The following is a 16,628-nucleotide window of genomic DNA, read 5'->3' as shown; positions in this document are numbered from 1 at the left end:
AAATCATTTAATGCAATTCGAATGAAATGTATAAAAATAATAATTCTTACTTATAATATTAGGAAAGTATATAAATTAATAACAACAGATAAAAGAAAACAATGGATTACAACACTTTATAGATTCAAAGAAAAAAATGTTACCTCTAAAGAAAAAAAATCCATTGATAATTTTACAGATTCAAAGAAAAAAATGTTACCTCTAAAGAAAACAAATCCATTGATAATCATATTTCACCAGAATACTACATAAGAGAATAAAGTAGGATAATGATAGGTAATTGATTTTTTCAAAAAGGAGTAATGACTTTGGCAAATTGCTGATTATAGGAAAAAGAAGCAGAGATACACTATCAAATATACAATTGCTCAGGAGTAATATAACATCCACATTTCATTTCCTTGTTGCACCTTGATAAATCTACTGTAGTTATTCTCCAAGTTCCTGAAAGGTGAATCAGTTTAATAATTTAGGAAGGGAAAATGTATACAGCGTAGAAAGGTATTGACTAAAATAATAAACAGTAAGACATAAATGTAAATTTAAAATTTATAAGATTGTTATAAATTTCATGCAATGATCAAACTTGATAATGAAAGAGAAGAAATATAATGGAAAAATTTAAATTGACCACCAAATTATCAAGATTCAAATTCAGGACTGCATGATAAGGTCAGAAAATCTTAAAAGAGAGAGGGAATTAAATTATTGTTATTCTTGCCTTTATAGAGAGACAAATAGATCCATTTGTTATTTGTGATAGAGAATTCAGGTTAAAAACTATTTTAGTAAACTTTTTGATGCTATTGCCACAAATTTAAAATGTTGGGTATCTTCATTGTGATTGGAGAATTTTGTGTGCATTTCTGCCTCTCTATGTACCAGAATATAGGTGCGTGCACATCCTTGGGATAGAGCAAGGTGAGAAAAATCACTAGAATGTTAATCGAGATAACTTCTGGGTGGGTGGGTGCCATCCTATATGTGGTTTTTAATTCCATTTTCCATTGGCTATACATCACTTTTAATAATCCAAAGCAAACCTTTAACCAATAAACAATGCAGCAGTAGATAATTAGACGAAATAGTGTGACTATTTTATATTGCAATGGCATAGTTAATACTTTCAAAATGACAATGTAATTTAAAAAATAATCCCTCTCCAATCTGTTTATATTGGATTTTAAAAATTGTGATAAAAAACCTGTTTTATACAAAGACAAAAATTTTACCTTTTTCTTTCAAACATGATCTTATCACCTGTTTTGCATTCGGATTAGCATAAGTTAGCTTATGCTAATCAAATTGAGTTAGCTATTGTTAATAAAAATTTATTTGTGTCTTTAATAAGATGGTCTCTTTCCTCAGCAAATGTGATTTTTAAAAGGTTGTGTTGTAAAACCATACTATTTTCTTTCAGCGAACCCCTGTATCTACTATGATGAATACACCGACTGTGGCTTAGAAGTCCGTTTTCTTGGATGCAACCACTCGACACCTCGCATGTTCTGTCAAGCCTCTTGTCGGTGTGACACTGAGATAAAATAGGTCTTTGTTATTTTCATCAGTTCTGTGCTGTGACGATGAGGAGGAGATATCTGTTGGATCATGTCTTTTGCTATAGTTCAGTAGCTTCTGCTAAATTTTATTTGATTTTAATCATGCTAGAGACCTTAACTCCTGTCCTGATACATCCTGAAGTAACACTGTTTTCAATTTTCTTATTACTGGAGTAAAAGGCCAAGCCCAACACCTGCCTTAAATTTAAATCATGCAATTTATAGTTCTTAAGTTGGCATAATTCAACTTACGGTATAACTGAGTCCCTCAACAGTAACCTGGGCTAAAGTAGGTCTTACGTGGTTGAACTCCCACCCCCGCTTTCCCCATATTTTCAGCCACTCTGATTATCTTCCCTGCGCAACTAACATCCAGTAATAATTCTTCACTTTTAAAATTTTACTTCTACTTTAAATCAATCATTAAAGGAATCCACAAAGCAAACAGAGTTCAGCCTCATCTTGCAAGGTAAATATCACTTAATTGGAAGTAGTTTAAATGTCTCATTGTTTTATTGTCACATTTATATATACATTTGTGAAGCAAGAAACAATAAAAAAAGCTTCGTGTGCCATTAATTTAACAAAATATGTATTCAGTACTGATTGCATGCAAGATGCATGTTTATACATACAGAAAGAATACAGTTTCATTTCATTTCAAAGGCAGTATAAAACAAATATAAAAATAGCATAATATGAGAAATAAATAAGTCCCTAAAGACATACGGGTCACATATTATTATTGCCAGATGAGCATAAATAGCTTTTGTTTGGAGATTCAGGAAAGCCTTAAGGGTGGAATGACACATCTTCTGAGTAAACAGGATTGCAAAGGTTATGATTATTTCAACACAATGGAACAGCACAGTTAAGGCCAACAAACGTAAAATGCACTGAAGCATTAGGGAATATTGAAGGGCTTGACATGAGAAAAGGGAAGGCTAGAAATATTTGGTCAAATTTTAACATTATACCAAAGTTATACCCTACTTGTATATTTCTTTACTCATTTTAATAAAAAGTAGCTCTACCTACTTGTATATTTCTTTACTCATTTTGATAAAGTGTTTGGAAAAAAAAAAGACATCACCCACTTTCCAAAAGTAAAAATGCCATGCCTTAAACCCATTCTTCACCATACAGAGGTTCTTGTCACAGATACAAAAATTCTGTGTGGCTCCCAGAAAAGGGGACAATTTGAGAATGATGCCCTCTTGACATGACCCATGTCTTTCCATCTAGATCCATGGGCATTTCTCCCATGTAAATCCTTCAGACCCTTTCTCACTTTTTATTTAAACTACATTCGTTAGATCTACCCACTTGATTGTATCTATCTTTTGAGTAAATGTCATTAGCATAATCATGGACATATTAACATCAGGAGAACAGTAACTTATCCTGTGACCCTGTAAGTAGGATGGTACTTTATAGCCGAAATACTTAATACATTACAAAAATCAAAGTAATAATAATTTACCTAAGATAATTAAATGCATGTGCTGTAGAAAATCTTTACTTATTTTTTCATTGTCAGGTATTATGATTTCTCTTACCTCACCAAGGTAGCATTAGATTTTAGAGTGATTAAATTAGAGCCCTGAGTTCTGAATTTTGCATGCTAGATAACCAACTAATCCTGCAGTCTACTATAGGCAGTGTTACCGTGTTCTTACACTACAATATGCTCTCTCTAGAAGTTAACATGATACTTCTCAAAATTTGCATTCCAACTACATCTCTTCCCACTTTGCATAAGAGTAAGCATATTCAAATATTTCTTAAGGGTTGGGGAAGGAGGAGGAAGGGTAAATCTATGTCTTAGGAAAATCAAATAAGCAAGTAACAAAACTTTGACTTTGTCTACGTTACCCAAGTTTAAATAATATGCTGGCTTACTTCGCAATAAATTATATTTGTTAAATATGAAAAGTATTTCTCCCCAAAATATCTCAGAGCACATTGACTATGTGAAAAGTACCCCGTAATGAAGAAGATTGGGGGTGGGGGATGACCTCATGTACACCATTCTTCTATTATCTCAGAAGCTTTCAGAATCACACATATTGCTTGGAAAATCATTTTAAAAAGCTATTTTTAGATGACAGTGGAAAGAATTCTTATTTACCATGCAACAGCTTTCTAAAAAACAGAAAGTCTTACACCTCTTTCCAAACATTACTGAATATAGAATAAATATAACAAATAATTTTGAAGCGGAAACAATATCCAGTGGCAGTCTGTACTTTCACAGTAGTAAAAAAAAAAAAAAAAAAAAAAAAAAAAAAAAAAAGGTCTAGGTGTATAATACAAAGATGAAGAGCATGAGCAGAGATGTCACCCAGCTGGTTTGAATTCAGGGCACAACATGTGCTTGCTCTGTGACTTTGAAAAACATTATTTTTCTTTGTCCTCATCCATAAGTTATAGTAAGAGACAGAACTTACTTCATAAGTTTGTTTTAAGGATTGAATGAGTTCATATGTAAAATCCTTATGTGCTCGATAACTATTAGCCGGCATTAGTATTCATTCTCTTCAAACTCCAGTCCCTGAGCTCTGCCCTTCAGACATAGTTGACGGCACTCTCTGGACTATTCCTTTTGTGAACTCAGCAGTGAACACGTGTTATGGTAATAAATGAACAATCTCTTCCCCAACCCAAATAACATAACAAGTATGGAGTAATTTATTAATACAACAAAGGGATTTTCAAGAAATCTGTAGTATAAAACTACCTTTAATTAAACAAAACATTCAATTTAGCAGAAATATCTGATTTCACTACATTATTTAGTAATACCGTACAATCATAATGGAAATAGCAAGAAGAGCTTTTATAGAGTTTATCCTAAATTCATTCAGAAAATAATTATTCGATAGAGACCACCAAAATTAAAATTAAATTAAAAGATGTATGTTTTGATAAAGATATTTACATATGAGAAAGATAACGTTTGGAAAACAGTATTAAAATACTAGGGCAGGAAATTTGAACAAAATCATGACATGAAATCTTGAAAGTGTTTATTTGAAGACGGTAATTTCACTGGAAAACTTTTTTAAAAATGAGCAAGTGAAAGGTTAAGATTAATTTTTAAATCTTTTAGTTTAAAAGGTCAATACATAGTTGATCTGTGTGGCTTATGTATGTTTACATAAATATAAAAAATGAATCTATAGATTGGTAATAATGAAAAATGTTACATTAGAAAAAAAGAGGAGAGAAAAACCACTAAATAGATACAGAAATACACTTGCCATTAAACAGAAAAGTTATCTCTTTCATAATACAAAAATGTATTTCAAATATAGGTAGGATTATCTTTCTGTCCAGCTAAGAATAAATTAATTATATGCTAAAATCTACCCATCAGAGAAGTGGAAGAGGCAACCATTTCTATACATTATTAGTAGGAACTAAGTTTGTAGAAAGGCCCCTATTTAAAGATACCAAGTGAATTAAAAAAACATGCTTTTTTTTTTTTGTCAGTTTCTCGTGAAGGAATGTATTATACCGAAATGCTCACATGCAAAAATATGTCTCTATAAAAAGATTTTTACTTAAGCATTATTTATAATAAAGGAAAACCAAATGCTATAAAAATACACCTAGGTGCAGAAATAAAAAGCTAAGTAAATTAGGAATGATTCATGATACGAAATACTAGGCAGGTGGTTAGAAAAACGATTAAAGTTTTTATATTCTTATGATGAGAGATGCAGTTTTCTAAAAGTCAAAATTATAGAATCTACATACATATGACATGATCTAGTATTTCCCTCCCCCATCCACTTCTTCTGTTGCTCTCATTCCTCCTTTCACTCAAACATTTTCTGATTTTTTACATTTCTAACATCATGACTGGAAACACTTTATACCGCTGTGAGTTATTTGAAATATCTAATCCTTTGATTTCATTTTATTAAATTACACAATTTGAAAAAATGCAGATAACTTTTTTAGACACATGTTTTAAGTAAGTAGAGGAATGAAAGTGAAAACAAAATATTAAACAATGAGTCCTTAGTGTTGTAAAATAATATATTCAGTGATCAAGAAGCACAAATCTTTGCCTGTTTCAAATGAGGACATAAACATTAGTAAATTTGAACACTAAAGAAATATGGCCAATAGTGTAGCTACAAGCAAAGCCCAATACCTGGTATTTGTTTTTAGTTTTAGTGTGTTTCATTTTCCCAAAAATCCGCTGTTTTCTCCTGAAAGTTGATACAAAAGAAAGTTCCCTGGGTATCCACCATGTGTCACGTCACTTGGAAGAGGGAGCAGAAACCATGCTTACTTATAAGAAGAATATTGGCTAAGTGACTTAAATAGCTTCATAGGCTATCTCCAAGAAAACGTGTGGCAAACAATGGTGTAACTTTTCAGAATGGTCTTCAACATCACCCTCATGCCCATAGCTTATCAACAGGGTCTATGGACAGAATAGCACACTTACTCATAGTATGAAAACTCATGATATATTTCAAGGTCACTGTCGGGGGGGAGTGTCACAGACTCAGGAGCCCAAAACAGATACGTGTTTCTCTCTCTCTCTGAATCTCTCTCTCTCTGTCTCTCTCTGTCTGTCTCTCTCTCTCTCTCTCTCTCTGTGTGTGTGTGTGTGTGTGTGTGTGTGCTTACATGTATGAATGAAAGTCAAGATGATCTGTGAAGCAAAGGTAGAAAAGATCAACATTCGGAATAAAAATCTGATTAGGTTGTCAGGTAGCAGTGGAGGGCAGGGTGGCAAAAAATAGATTTAGATTACTGGGTAACTTGAAAAGAAAGGCTAAATGATGCCTCAAACAAAGATAGTACATTCTTGACTCTTCATTATAAGAATACTACAATATATACTATATTCTGTATAGATGTGTATGGAGACAAAAATAAAATCTTTCGAAGTGTCCAGACTGATAATTGCCATACAAGGTAATAGTGGACTTTCGAAATGTGCTCAAAGCCTAAATAGTTGGGACATCATGGTAAACACTATGTTTTCTTTAACAAGGAAGGGCACTGCTATTCCCTCACTGCTAAAGGAATGGTGATACCAGAATAGCTCTGGGATTATATACGGCAAACCATTGTATCATAGTAGGGATGTGGTATGTTCCTTATACTTATATTAGCATGTAGTTACTGTATGTTTTTATGGGAAGAAAAATCATGAAGCAATATAGAAAATTTCATATTGTGAAACCAATGGCCTCATGTAAAAATGGAATAGAAATGTTTTTATCCGGCTTCATGGAATGTAAAGTTCAGAATTCACTGCCACTTAAATGCAAATCCTTTCAGAAAAGTACTTCCAAAACAAGACCATGAAGTGGTATTTATGGCATTCACAGCAATACACACTGCATTTAGCAACCCTTTTGGAAGGGAACATTTGGGCACAAAAGCACCATAAATACCATGTCTGGTCTTTGACTTAATCTGTACAACACCCTATAACACTTTTGATGAATTATTTATGTAAATATCTCTAGTGTACGAAAAACTTCACATTTGTTGATAAAATTCTGTGAATATTGGAGCTTCTTTAGGCATATAAATGAATCATATTACAAAAACTTGAGAATATTATTTAGTAAAAGACATATCAAACATGTATGTTCTTAAAATAAAGCTAAATTACCTCTGAAGAGGCATGATAATTATTTTGCTTCTGCAAATCTCAACTGCATTTAGGTTTCTGACTTGAGGTTGTAAATGTCAAATCATTTTTTCAAATAGTAACTATATTCAGGTGTTTAGAATTATGCTGAATGTTATTACTACACTGTGTCAGTTATACGGTATCACTTCAACTACTTATAGCCTTTTGTGGTGGGATTTATTATTACAATTTTATGTATGTAAACACTAAGGCTCCAAAATTTTACATGACTTCATTATTAAATAGCTTGAAAGTAATAGAGAGATCCTACACAAAAATAGCTCCTTCCAAAATTTAGATGCCATAAAATTGTATATCACTATATAGAGCTACAACAGGAGGTTATTAGAAGACTCTAATGTGGAAAGTATACACATGAAATGTAGGTTTTGAAATTCTTTTCTTTCTCATCCATTCCAACCATTTTATGAACAGGATTTTTAAATACTTGTTAAACTAAGCATTGCATAGAGCTGTCAAATAATAATTAGAATGTTAGAACCATGATAGAGAATGAGTTTCTAAGTGAGACATGTTTCAATTTAGAGAACAGACCTGGTATGGAGCCCTGATACCTCTCTTTGTGTCTGAAACTATGTGAGAGCTTCGATGGGGTTCTTATCTCATTTTAACCATTCCTTTGGACTGAGTCTAATACCATTCCCACCACTCCATCATGCCTCGCAGAGGTATCCAGGAAGACTCAAATACCATTGAAATTTCCCTTGCCTGATGGTCTTGTGATGACTATCACGAAAACGTATCCACGTACATATCTAAATATAATGTATTAAATGATGTTGTCATAGCAGAATTCTCACTTTGGCCAAGCTTTGAATTCAGTTGTTTACTGAACTATGTCATGATCCCTCTTGATACTCTCTCCACCATTTTCTTTCTTTGTGCTTTTTAAAATTATTAGTATATTTAGGCTTAAGTTGGCCTTGTATTATTTATTTTCATTTGTTTCTCTGTTTGTTATTCCTCTGTTTCTTTTTGCTTACCTTTCTGTGAGTTATTTGAACATTTTTAATATTTCCATCTTAAATGTATACTGTTTTTGAGTATACCACTTTGTATAGCTTCTTCTAGTGGTTACTCTACATATAAAAAATATATATATATCTACTTAAATTATCACAGTCTACTTGTGTTGATATTTTGTCACTTAGAGTGAAGGGTAGAAACCTCACTTTTATTTAGGTACTTTTCCTTCCCACTTTAATAATATATTTATGCTAAGTACTAACTTTACATATACTAAACATCGCCATGTGTGGTGTAACAATTTTTGCTTCAACCAACAAATATTTTAAGAAAATCATGAAGAGACAAGTCTCTTGTATTTAACCCTTATTTTTATCCATTCTGATGTTCTTTCTTTGCTGAATTTTTAAAACTTCTCTTATCATTTCTTTTTATTTTTCTTTAGAAAACATCCTTTAGCCATTCTTTAAGGGTAGGCTTACAAATCAATTATCTGACCCTTCTTTATGTGAGAATGCCTTTATGTTCCCTTTATTCCTGAAGTATACCTTCACTGGATATAGGATTCAGGGTTAATCATTATTTTTCAACTACTTGTAAAGTGTGCCACTCTCTTCTGAACTTTGTGGTTTCAAATGAGAAATCTACTGTCACTAAAATTGTTATTCTTCCATAGGTATACATTGTTCCTCTCTGCCTATTAAATTTTTTCAGTAGCTCTAATTTTTCAGAAGTTTGTAGGGTGTTATGGCCTCTGTGCTGAGTTCTACTGAAGCCATTCCAAGCATTTATTTTGTGGACAGTTTTTTCATTTTATGTCTGGAGTCAGACAGTTATTGCCAATTTCTTTTTCCTTCTTTATTATTTCACCCTTCTTAATCCTTTGGCTGAGTTGAGCAGGCTTTCCTTATTCTGTTTTAGTTTGTTTGTTTTAATTTTTGCCTGATCCTGTTACTAGTTCTGGGGTTGAGACTTCTGCAGTGCTCTGTCTAGTATACATGGGAAGCAAAAAGGAAACTCAGAGAAGTCATTTTTATGATGATACTCAAGTCCAAGGTCCTTATGCAGTTTGCTTTCTTAGTTTCACTTCTAGAGTCTTCCTGTACTTGTTTGTTGTGTATGCTCAAGTTTCTCAGTTTTAAGAAGGAGGATCTGAGAGAATGTGGCTCCTTTATCTTGGCCAATACCCTACCACTAAGTGAACCTGCATTTTTTTTGCATGAATGAAGATATTTCCTAAGTTCGCTGTGTAGGGGGTCAATCATCTACAGATGCAAGAAAACAGAGGTTTCCTGACCTGCTATATATATAGTAAGCAATTCTTCTAATTGGTGGGGCTTTAAAATCTGAGTAAGAAGTTCTCCACTGTGGTTCAGGACCATGAAACGTATTTGTAAAGTGACAGATCATTATGGCATACGGTACGTGTAAACTCTCTCGACAGAAAAATTTCTGGCAAGAAGTTGCTCTCAACTGAATGATAAAGAGCTAAATGTCTGAGGGATCCTTTTATTAGTATTATCTATTTCTATTTATTATGAATCTTTGTTATTTTCTTTAAAAAATTGTTATTCTGTCAAGCGCATTTGCAAACTACTTATATGGAATGTTACAGCTCAGCATAGATACTGTATAAAAATTGCAAATATATGAAGAAGAAGCTCCTACAGTATGTGATCATTGGCAAGTCACTCTCCTGCTTTTCAATTGCCTTCAGAAAATTCTAAAACACTGAAGGTAGTGCAATTATTGATGGTACCACCAAAATAAATATGGACACAGTCTATTGGAAAAGATAACTTACAAGATGAAAGGATGCCACAAAGAAACAACAAAGGATTTCTCCAGTATAATCTGAACCATGGTAATATTTTCAACAAGCAATATCTAATAACATCTGTTTAATGCACAAACCATATTGTTTTGAACAAATAAAGTAATTTGACTTTTTAAAAAATATGGTCATAAGTTATCCATTTGCTGTTAACTATATATAATATTCATCTCTCAGGTTTTCCCCTCCTTTAGTAGTTTTCATCCATTTGTGAAAAATATCTTAACTTTTCTTCCATAAACCCCTTTACACGAGTATGTACTCACAGAAATTCCTGGACCTGCAGTTTTATTTGTTCCTGAATTCTTTCCTAATATATTTCATGTATTATAATATTTTTAAAAATAATTTCGGTTAGCTGAGGATCTATTTTTCTATTTTTCCCCTGTCAGTAAACCAATTTATCAAATATTATTTACCATATAAACTATTTTCTCTTTTCATTTATTTATTTATTTGATTTTTATGTTTTGTGTATACATAGTAGGTGTCTATATTTATGGGGTACACAAGATGTTTTGATACAGGCATGCAATGTGAAATAATCACATCATAGAGATTGGGGTATCCATCTCCTCAAGCATTTATCCTTTGAGTAACAAACAATCCAATTACACTCTTTTAAATGAAAAATGTACAGTTATTATTGACTATAGTCACTCTATTGTGCTATCAAATAGTAGGACTTATTCATTCTTTCTAAATATTTTTGTACCCATTAACCACCCCCACCTCCTCCCCAGTGCCCCACTACCCTATGCAGCCTCTGATAACCATCCTTCTATTCTCTATGTCCATGGGTTCGATTATGATTTTTAGATCCCACAAATATGAGAACATGTGATGTTTGTCTTTCTGTGCCTGGGTTATATCACTTAACATAATAATCTCTAGTTCCATTCATGTTTTTGCAAATGACCGAATCTCATTCTTTTTTATGACTGAATAGCTCTCCATTGTATTTATGTACCACATTTTCTCTATCCAATCATCTATGGAACCTAGTGTCTGAATGTACAGGGTCTATTCCTAAATTTTCTCTTTTATCCTATTAATCTATTTAAATCATTCTATGCCTTTTTCTCTGTGATTTCAATGCTTAAGCTTCATATTTGTCTTAATATCTGATAGGGTGAGGGGTTCTATTATTATCTTTCTTAAATTTCCCTATTAAAAAAAGTTCTTATTTTTCCATTTAAAACTTACGATATGTTCATCTGTCCACCCTCTAAAAATCCTATGGATTATGATTGTCTTTGTATGAATTTATAGATTGTTTGAGAAAAATTTGCTTCTTTCATTGCCAAATCATCTCACCCATGAACATGTGTGCCAGTTATTTTTCCAGATTTAAAAAAAAAAAATACGTTTAATAGAGTTTTAACGTGTTCTTCACTCATAGTGGCTAATAAATTTAAATTTGACTAATCTCTTGATATTTCAGAATACATTAAGAATGGAAGTGAAATTATTAAACCTGATAAAAAGAACTGCTAAACTAATATGAAAAGTAAACTATATTATGTATAAAGAAGCTGTTATAATATGCCTGTCATGACTGCAATTGTTCAAAATATAAAATATAGCTATAATTACTTGACAAAGTTGTTTAAAATACCCAGGAGTATTTTGAAAACTAGACATCTCTTATATGTGATTTATTTTTCCTTTCTGAAAACTTTAAACAATTTTCTTTTTTTTTTCTTTTATTTATTTTCTTTTTTTATTATTATACTTTAGGGTACATGTGCGCAACATGCAGGTTTGTTACATATGTATACACGTGCCATGTTGGTGTGCTGCACCCGTTAACTTGTCGTTTACATTAGGTATATCTCTTGAAATGCTATCCCTCCTTCTTGCTGTGTTGTTTAAATTCATTGTGCTATTTCTACGTACGTGTCTTAAATCTTAGCTGTTTTGCATAACGCATGATCCTCTCTCTCTCCCCCTCTCTATTTTTCAGAGGTGAGAGTCTTGCTATGTTACCCAGGCCGGAGCGCAGTGACTACTTACAGACACAATCATAGTGCAGTAGAGCCTTGAACTCCTGGGCTCCAGTATTTCTCCTGCCTCAGTCTCCTGAGTAGCTAGGACTACAGGAGTGCGCCACCATTCTTGGCATAATCCTCTTTTTTTGTGAGATCTTATGTTATTTTTCATGATACATAATCATTTTCTCAAATATTTTGTCACATTTATTTATACTTTCTCTCCTTTTATGACTATCACTAGTGGATCTTGATAATTTCTTTAAGTTTTTACATATCTTGACTTAGTTATCATTCTCTTTGGCCCTTTTCAATACATTCTGAAAGCAGTGCACCACCTTGCTTCAGTTCATTCTTTCTTTATCTATTTATATAACTGATGAACTATGCAATCTATCCTTTTGAGTTTTTATTTTAGCTATTTTTTATTTCATTTCCAATATCTCTAAGCAGTTATATTTTATAATAGCTTGATCACCATTTAGATTTCCATTATGTTTATTTCTTTGCAACTTTTGTGCTTTTTACAATTTGTATTGATTTTTTAAGTAGTTTAGTTTCTTTTAGTATATGATGTTCCACTGTTATCTTCCTCTCATAAGATTAAATATTTTTCAATCGATATATTTGTTGGCTTTATTGGTATATCTGAAGACATCAGAAAAGACTTCTCACTTTATTTATTTTTTTTTCTGTGTTAGGTTGAGTTGAAGAAAGTCACAAGGCGTGAGATGCTTTGTGTTGCAGTTAATGGTCTCTTCCTCCCTATCCTCTGTTCCCACAAATGGACAATTCCTTCTCACAGGGTAACTTCTCTGCTGCTGTACTCATAATTTCTTCCTTCTCTGCTACATCTGTTTTAATTGTCAAAGGATAGGGGCTGCCAGACTTAAATGTATTTGTCGTTCTAGGTTTTTGGCTTCCCACTTCAGCCTGCCCCCAGCAGTGTTCTAAAATTACAATGGCCAAAGAGAGAGCAGCAGATGCTCTAAATCTATTTCCACGATACCTGTCTCATGATCAAGATACAAGTTTCTTTTGCCTCCTTTTATTTCTTTGATGTTTCCTTTTGTTTGACATTGTATTTTTTGAACTTCTTAGACCTAAACTCCGGACATGGCCAGCACTTCTTTCATCAAAGTTCATTCCCCTCCCCACTGCTACCCCAGTTACATCCATCCTAATCTCAATCACTGGCTTGATCTCAACAGGGATGAGTGCAAGATAGATAGTTCAACAAAAATCCTGTACAGCAACCTATCTTTTCCCCATGAACTTTGGACATCTCCTAATGAGGCTATTTCTTTGTGCCCCTCAAGAAAACAAAAGAATTAACCATCCTTGGGTACATCAATTTTTATAATTGAGAAAAAGGCTATATTAAAATTCAGGTCTAATTTCTGTTGTCTCTAGGGGTAGAGGAAGTTCAGAAAATTAATGTGTCTTACTTAAATTTCCATCTTATAAGGAAATTAGTGATGTCTGGCCATTTTCTGGAATATATATATTCTTAAGGGATATTTCTATTAAGGTTATGAGAATCAATGATCTGTGTCTGCTTACATAGTTCATCTAATCTCTAATTCTCATCAGTTCTATATTCCTTAGTTCTAACTAACTCTCCTCAGTTTCCCTACTTAATGCTGGAACTAAAAACACACATTATATTTCCTTTTCTTTGCTGGAGCTAGACCCTATACAGACTACGAGTCTCTCCTCCCCTGCCTGTATCCTGTATGGTAGTGGAAGATATCACATGATGTATTACAAAGCGTACATTTTAAAGACATTAAAAATCGTTCAATCATGTGCAGTTATTTAATGAGAAAATCTATTTTACATTATGCAGACCTGCAGAGGATATAGCATGACTGTCATTAATAAAAAAAGGTGTGTTTTAATGAAACTCAATTTGTTTTAGTCACATTCTTCTATTTCCTTTTGGAAGGTGTAAATTCTGCAGTGATCAAAATTCATAAAGGAAAATGAGACTCCTGCATGTGTGTATTAGAAGATAATTATGCAGGCATGTAGAAGTTGTATTCCAGTTTTTATTAACAAATTCATTACTTTATTTAATGATTTTTTAAAAATCTCCCTAAGACTAAAATTAAGAAAATCTTAGTAATGAAGTATTGTTAGAAAATTAACTTTGTTATTGTGGATTTGAAATCTCTATCTCCTAATAGCAATTTTAAAATTCTATTGAAGGATCATTTTTGAAGCACTTTATGAAAAATAAAAAATCTTAGAACATAATTTTTTGTTATGCAAGGTGATTCAGCTACAATTTGAATTCTAAGAGAATATGAAACACAATTGAATTTCAGCAACATATCAGTCCTCTTCTAGGATTAGTTTGAGATAAAGATGATTTGCCTTGTTTACTTTGTAATGATTCTTATTTACTTCAATTTAATAAAATTAAAATTTCCATGTAGGACCTCACATCATGGGTTTGTCCTATTCTGTGATTACCTGAAATAATAACTAATAACAGAGGATGAGGAGGTATTCAGTATGCATAGTACCTACAGAAAATATGTCCTTGTGATTTCAGTGGTTTAGCCATTTTACTTTGTCCCCATGATTATCTAATGCACTTTGCAGTCACTTAGGAAACAACAAATGTCCATATTGGAGAAACAAAAATTAAACAAAATTAAATTATCTTAATATTTATGTAATAGTAATATGTTAAAGAGTAGCTAAATAGACATAGAAACCAATATAATAATAAAGAAGGTATGTTAAAATGTATGCATTACTTATCTTTCCACAATGTGATAGAATAAGAATCTCTTAATTTAAAAAAAAGCTGTTCTGCATTGAATAATGAGTAAATAGAATTGCACTGCCACTTTTTTACCTTTAAGAACAATCCTAAAATTTCACACAAATTTTTTACATTACAAACTTGGTAGTTCATGGGTAGTTTCAAAATGAAGATCATTGCTTTATAAAATGTGTGTATTAATATCAAATGAGTGAATAATTCATCGTTTTGAAACGGGTGATTAAAATTGCTTAGAGAAATATAAATGATTGCATATCTTTGCATCTTGTCTCTGTACAAGCCTAATAAAATGCATATTTTACATATATTGTCAAGAGAAAGGTGAATTGAATTTCATTAAATTCTCAACGTTTTCTTAATAGAATAAATAATAGATTATTACTTGTGTCATATTTCAAAGTTGATTTCAAACTGCTTTGAATTTCTTCTGAATTTAACAGTCTGTATTGATATCTTCTTACCTGTAGTTTAATCATCACGCTAGGAAAACTGGCCTAAGCTAGCAGTCATCAAAGGATTGCTAGAGAATCAATCAGAGGACATCTTCACCAACAAAACCTGGGAAACCTGCCCAAGAGCAACAGCAGGATATAGGAGGCTATAAAATTATCTCTACAGTAAACATAGGCAAAAACTTGCTTCAATAAAACACACATTTCAGGTTGACCTAGTTGTGGGGTCATAGGGTGTCATCAAGATTCATACCTGTGAAAGACAAGCTGGGTAAAATTGGTGAAAGTAGCAGGGAAGTCTCCTCAACCTCCATAGACTGGCTAGAATTTTGTCTCATACAAACATTTATCAGTCATAAAACTTGCTTCTAATGATGTAAACATCCTGTTATTTACCATCTATTAACTTACATTTCCAATATTACAATGAGAAATCACATTTTCTTTTTTTCTTGAGGTTTTTTACATTTTTATTTTTATTTTAAGTTCTGGGGTACATGTGTAAGATGTGCAGATTTGTTACATAGGTAGACATGTGCCATGGTGGTTTGCTGCACCGATCAACCCATCACCTATGCTTTAAGCCCAGCATGTATTAGCTGCTTTTCCTAATGCTCTCTATCCCCCTACCCCCAACAGGCCCCAGTGTGTGTTGTTCCTCTCCCTGTGTCCATGTGTTCTCATTGTTTAGCTCCCACTTAGAAGTGAAGACATGGGGTGTTTGGTTTTCCATTTCTTTGTTATTTTGCTTAGGATAATGCCTTCCAGCTCCATCCATGTCCCTGCAAAGGAACATGATCTTGTTCCTTTTTATGGGTGCATGGTATTCCATGGTGTATATGTACCACATATTCTTTATCATTGATAGGCATTTGGGTTGACTCCATGCCTTTGCTATTGTGAATAATGCTGCAATGAACATATGCATGCAAGTATCTTTGTAATAGAATGGTTTATATTTCTTTGGGTGTATACACAGTAATCGGATTGCTGGATCAAATGGTATTTCTGCCTCTAGGTCTTTGAGGAATCACCACACCATCTTCTACAGTGGTTGAATTAATTTATATTCAAAGTTTTCAATGCATTGGCAGATGAAGCATGGTAACCTAGGAATGAATATCAATATATTAAAGTATTTCATCTAATAGAAGATGCCATTAATTGTAAAACACAAAATTATTCTGTAAATCAACTTGAAAGAAATAGAATACTGTGGAGGTTGAACTACATGTTAAATTAATCAGCCTAAGAGAAATGCCAGCTGATTGCATGAGACTTCATCCTCCTTTGTCTCCCTTTATCTGGATGACTCTAAAAATTTAGCTGAAGTTTGA

General features: G+C 32.6%; 1 protein-coding gene and 1 long non-coding RNA gene across 2 annotated transcripts in view; one reads left to right on the top strand and one right to left on the bottom strand.

The window, feature by feature from the left end:
- CRISP1 (cysteine rich secretory protein 1) overlaps positions 1–2,070 on the top strand; it is a 28,357-nt gene extending 26,287 nt beyond the window's left edge. Inside the window, exon 7 of the mRNA XM_038006160.2 lies at positions 1,421–2,070. Coding sequence (XP_037862088.2) covers positions 1,421–1,548 — 128 coding nt within the window. The 3' untranslated portion in view covers positions 1,549–2,070. The remainder of the gene's footprint in view (positions 1–1,420) is intronic.
- Positions 2,071–16,224: 14,154 nt separating this feature from the next.
- The window catches only part of LOC140708942 (uncharacterized), a 33,200-nt gene continuing 32,796 nt past the window's right edge, over positions 16,225–16,628 (bottom strand). The window contains exon 4 of the long non-coding RNA XR_012089255.1: positions 16,225–16,400. This is a non-coding gene — a long non-coding RNA (uncharacterized lncRNA). The remainder of the gene's footprint in view (positions 16,401–16,628) is intronic.

This window comes from Chlorocebus sabaeus, chromosome 17, assembly GCF_047675955.1.
Source record: "Chlorocebus sabaeus isolate Y175 chromosome 17, mChlSab1.0.hap1, whole genome shotgun sequence".
NCBI lineage: Eukaryota > Metazoa > Chordata > Mammalia > Primates > Cercopithecidae > Chlorocebus > Chlorocebus sabaeus.
This window is presented reverse-complemented; position numbering and strand designations above follow the sequence as displayed.